The sequence below is a fragment of the Penaeus chinensis genome, chromosome 23 (assembly GCF_019202785.1).
Source record: "Penaeus chinensis breed Huanghai No. 1 chromosome 23, ASM1920278v2, whole genome shotgun sequence".
Lineage (NCBI taxonomy): Eukaryota > Metazoa > Arthropoda > Malacostraca > Decapoda > Penaeidae > Penaeus > Penaeus chinensis.
In genome coordinates this window covers 3,348,504-3,353,503 of record NC_061841.1, presented here as the reverse complement: position 1 = coordinate 3,353,503, position 5,000 = coordinate 3,348,504, and the positions used below count along the sequence as shown (strand labels likewise).

Genomic DNA, 5,000 nt, shown 5'->3' with positions numbered 1-5,000 from the left:
AATCTCTAAGTCTATAAACCCCGATGATTAACAATCCATCTGTATTTTCCAGGACGATGTATCTACTTATGCTGCCCCAGCGCCTGCCATTACAAAGGTATGTGAGAGCTACCATGAGCATATTAATGTAGTTTTTATCTCGACGTTATGCACGCACGTTTAGAACCAGCGCCGGGATCATGGCGATTCCAAACACAGTCCATGTCGAATTATATTTTTCTTTAAATGCATGTCCTGTGACGTTAATGTCGAGGTGAGGATACATTTACAATCAGCCTGTGACCGAGGTTAATCGAAATATTAAAGGACAAGGATACGTAGTCGGGAACGCTCTAAAACACTTGGCTGGCTTGTCGAGGGGTTTATAAGCTGGACAGCCTTCTTTGATTTTATGGTTGGTGAAAGTAACCCTTTGTGCACTTACTCTAAGCCTCGTAAATTTAATAATAAAGTAATGGGTGCTTGCCAGGGTAGTTATCAAGTTAGATTTCTTCACTTTTTTTTAAGTGGGCAAGGACAAAAAAGACAAAAAAAAAGGGGGAGATATCAGAACAAAGGAAAATACGAAACAGGAAGAAAAGGGTAAGGAAAGAGAAGGAAAGAAGAAAAGGATAAGGAAAGAGAAAGAAAAAAGAAAAGAGTAAGGAAAAAGAAGGAAAGAAGAAAAGGATAAGGAAAGAGAAAGAAAGAAGAAAAAGGATAAGGAAAGAGAAAGAAAGAAGAAAAAGAACCTTCCCGTGACTCTCCAGTGGATATTTTAAGTGACTATCTCGTAACGGACGCGACTGGCTAGTGGGTTACATTTACGTTAAACCACGGAGTATCACTGGCGTCTGAGAGGGGATACTGGATATGAGAATCGACTATCAATATCGCTTGGCAAGGAGAGTGGCGGTGTGTAAAGATACGGAAGAAACGCCATGAATGAAATAGTGAACGCGTCGATGTAGGTAATCCATTCGTTGTTTGTTGTGAGAAGAGAGCGTGTCTTGGATTAGTGATTTAGGGAGGAATAGATTTATCGCAGAATCGCAAAGCACATTGTCAGTATGTAATGTTTATCGAATCATGCTTATACAAGATTTTTTTTTTTTTTTTAAACGTGCCATGTAGAAACAATAAGAAGAAGGAAAAGAAGAAGAAAAAGGAGAACAAGAGGGAAAAGATGAAGAAGAAGAAAGAAAGAAGGAGAAGGGAGGAGGAGGAGGAGGAAGAAGAAGTAGAAGAAGAAGAAGAAGACGAAGAAAAAGAAGACGACGACGAATAATAATAATAAGAAGAAGAAGACGAAGAAGAAGAAGGAGAAGAAGAAAAAAAAAAAAAGAGAAGAAGGGGAGGAGGAGGAGGAGGAAGAAGAAGAAGCAGAAGAAGAAGAAAAAAAAAAAGAACATCCGTAGCCCACGTCGAACTTAAAACACCAAGCCTCCACACCTCGTTTTCTATGACACTCCTCTCCTGCAGGCGTTCCTCCCACGCCCAAACATAGAAAACGGAACACCCTCGCTTACCATAAATAACAAATTGGACGGACTCGATCCCTAAAGAGCGTTAATCTGAACGGAGACGAGGCCATAATGTCTATAATGACAACACTGTCTCGGAACCACCTTGGCCGCTGGGGTTCAGACTTATTTATGGCTCTTGAAGCAGTTGAAAGGGATCGGGTATCGAGCGACGGCGCGCTTGGGCAGATTACGTGACCGAGCCAAGGCAATTTGGCGCGAGTTTTTCCTTTTATATAATTGTATCCGATCGAAGGCTGTGTTCCGTTTTCTTTCTGTTTTTTTCTTTTCTTCTTCTTCTTCTTCTTCTTCTTCTTTTCTTTGAATAGGTTTTTTTTTTTTTTTAATCTTTGTTTCGCTTTAGTTTAGTTAGAGTCTAGTGAATTCCTTTTAGTTTTTTTTATTGTACTTGTTTATTCTTTAATATGTATTTTTATTTTTTTTTAATTTAACTGCATTTTTTTCTTCTTTTCAAACGCCATTTTTTTAAAGATCCTATCCCGTTTTCTTTAATATAACGGACATTATGTGCTTAGCAGCGAACGCTTAATTTTCATTTCAAATTTCTCCATCGAAACATTTGCCGTTCTTATTTTTTTCCCTACGCCCTTTTCTGCCGTTCTGCCTTTGTTTTATCACTTATATAAGAAGAAAAAACAATAAATCTCCCGTTTTTGCTTTGTTCTATTACTTATAAATATGTATAAAGGGAAAAAAATACAATAGAATCAAACCCTACAAACTGCGAATACATAGGTTTAAAAGGTGTTGAAGCGGGTACAAGTGCGGTTAGGTTGCGATTACAGATGCTTTATTGGCAGTGAGCAGCGTGGTACAACTCAGAAGCTCTTGGGTACAGTGTCTGCGGCTGTTGGCACTGAGCAGGGGGGGGGGGGGGAGGGGGAGGGCCAAGTCGGGGTGGGTATATTACTAAGATAGACTCGTATATCAGCAAGTCCTAATGTGGTCTATGTCGATCATACTTGCTCTTGGGTACGGATAAAAAACCTTACTGTTGGTACAAAACGGCTTGTTTTAAATATGTCTCCTCGTTAAGAATCCAGATGCAATATGCACCACGTATTGTATAAATCCCAGATCGTTCAAATTGTATTTATGAGATTTAATATGTACCATGTAAATTTGTCATGAAAATTATGATCAAGCTAAAGTGCATGGACGAAATGTACCATATCGCTTACTAAGAAAAATAATCAAAATCAAACGAATCGTATTGACTAGAAATTATTGTACCAGATTTAAAAAAAAAAATGTCTGCTCTAAAATTACTTACATTGTACTGGGTAGGGGGTTGCCACGTATCAATATCCCGGTAAGAGACGCGAGGCGTGAGAAAAGTGAGCAGGGTACAGGTAAGTACAGGTGAGACAAGCTGGGAGGTTGGTCATTACGTGGGCTAAAAAAAAGAAAAAGAAAAAAGAGAGAGAGAGAGAAAAAAAAAAAAGATGAAAAATTTCCAACTTTCAGGCAGATCAATTTACTCGTGTATATTTAGAGGAAATCTTATTTGCATTCTTATGGCTTGCTTGTGAATTATTGATGATAGTGATAGCGATGAAGATAGTGACAGTAATATTGGTACTACCTATAAAAATTAAAATATTTTTTTTATTGTAACAGTAATGACATTAACTAAAATTATTTCACAATCACAACAACAAAACTAACAAACATGAACAATGATAACAACAATAGCAGAAATAATAACCAAACTAACGAACATAAACAATAATAACAACAACAGCACAAATAATAACAACGAACATTTAATAATTAAACTATTGATAACCCGAACACGCAATATCTAGGCTATACAACAACAACAACAACAATAAAAGAAACTAGCAATGAGAACAAGTTATTCAGCAACAACAAGAGCAAAAACAACAATTAAAAAAAAAAAAAAAAAAAAACACACACAAAAAGTTTCCACCGCAGAAATTTCCCAACCCAATATTGGCCTGGCATTTGGCACCCTCAATAGACCGTGGCAAAAGGGGGCCATTTTAGCTCGATGGTTGGAGGGGGGGGGGGGGGGGGGGGGGGGGGGGGGGATGGAGGAGACGTTTTGGTGGAGAAGAATTGATGGTGATGGAGATGAATGTTATTCCATACTTCTTCACTTCCTCCTCCTTCATTTCCTCTCTTCCTCCTCTTCTTCCTCATCGTCGCCTTCTCTTACTCCTTCTCTTCGCCTTCTCTTATTTCTCCTACTTCTCTTCCCTTTCCTCATCCATCCACTTCTCCAGAAGGAGGAAAAGAAGGAGGAGAAGGAGGAAGAGGAGGAGGAGGAGGAGGAGGAGGAGGAGAAGGAGGTGAAATAGAAGAAAAGAAGAAGAAGAAGGAATAGGAAAGAAGACAAAAGAACAAAGGAAAAGAAGGAGTATGAAAGAAGGAGGAGGAAGGAGGAGAAGGAAGAGTCCTCCCTCCCTCCCCCCCCCATCCCTCTCTCTCCCCCTCCTCCTGCAGAAGTGACTCGCTTGCCCTCCTTGGCGCGCCGCAGAGACCGCATTTGATCTAAATTCGCGGACATTTGAGCCAAGCGACGGAGGAACTCGGGTTTTGTGTCTGTACGTGTTGGGGTTGGGGGTGGGGGTTGGGGGGGGGAGGGGTGAGGGAGGGGGAGGGGAGGAGGGATGGGGAGGGGAGGAGGGATGAGGGGATGGGGGGTGAAGCAGGATGGGGAAGGAGGAAGAAGGAGCCTTTCCCCATCCCCTTCCCCTTCCCTTTCCCTTCTCCCTCTCTATTTCTCTTCTTATTTCCCCTCTCCTTCCTCCTTCCCTTCCCCCTCCTCATCCACCACTCTCTCTTTTCCCCCTTTTGCTTCTCTCCCCCCCCCCCCCCCCCCCCCCCCCATCACCACCAGCTCACACTCGGGATGAATGACGGAATCACGTGTCAAATCAATCTTTTTTTTTAAGATTATTTTTGTCTTTTTCTTATCCATCGTTATCTTGAGAATCTTAAATAACTTTTTATTAGTTTCTTATCTATCGCAACTTTGAGAATCAGAAATTGATTAATAATAATAACCATAGTAATAATGATAATAATGATAATATTAATAATAAAACACACACACACACCTACACAGCGATAAACGCACGTAAGCACAACACACACACACACACACACACACACACACACACACACACACACACACACACATATATACTATATTCTATATACCTCCACCTTCTACACACACACAAACACACACAGGCAAACACACAAACACAAACGTACACACAACCCGTCCACGCAGACACACACACACACACACACAACCACACGCACGCACTCGCACGCAAGGGAAAAGTTACATCAGTAGGTAAAGTAATATCACTACCTGGCAACCGAATCCAAGGAATCGATTTCATTGGCTGATTTTTTACAGAGACGATTCCTCATTGGCTGACGACTGCGGCTCTGGAGTCAGTGGTGTTAAAGTAATACGTTACTTAATCTAAAATACAA

At 40.7% G+C, this 5,000-nt stretch overlaps 1 protein-coding gene across 1 annotated transcript in view; it reads left to right on the top strand.

Annotated features, from left to right (window-relative positions):
* LOC125037555 overlaps positions 1-5,000 on the top strand; it is a 160,426-nt gene that overhangs the window by 70,861 nt on the left and 84,565 nt on the right. Inside the window, exon 2 of the mRNA XM_047630733.1 lies at positions 53-97. Coding sequence (XP_047486689.1) covers positions 53-97 — 45 coding nt within the window. The remainder of the gene's footprint in view (positions 1-52; positions 98-5,000) is intronic.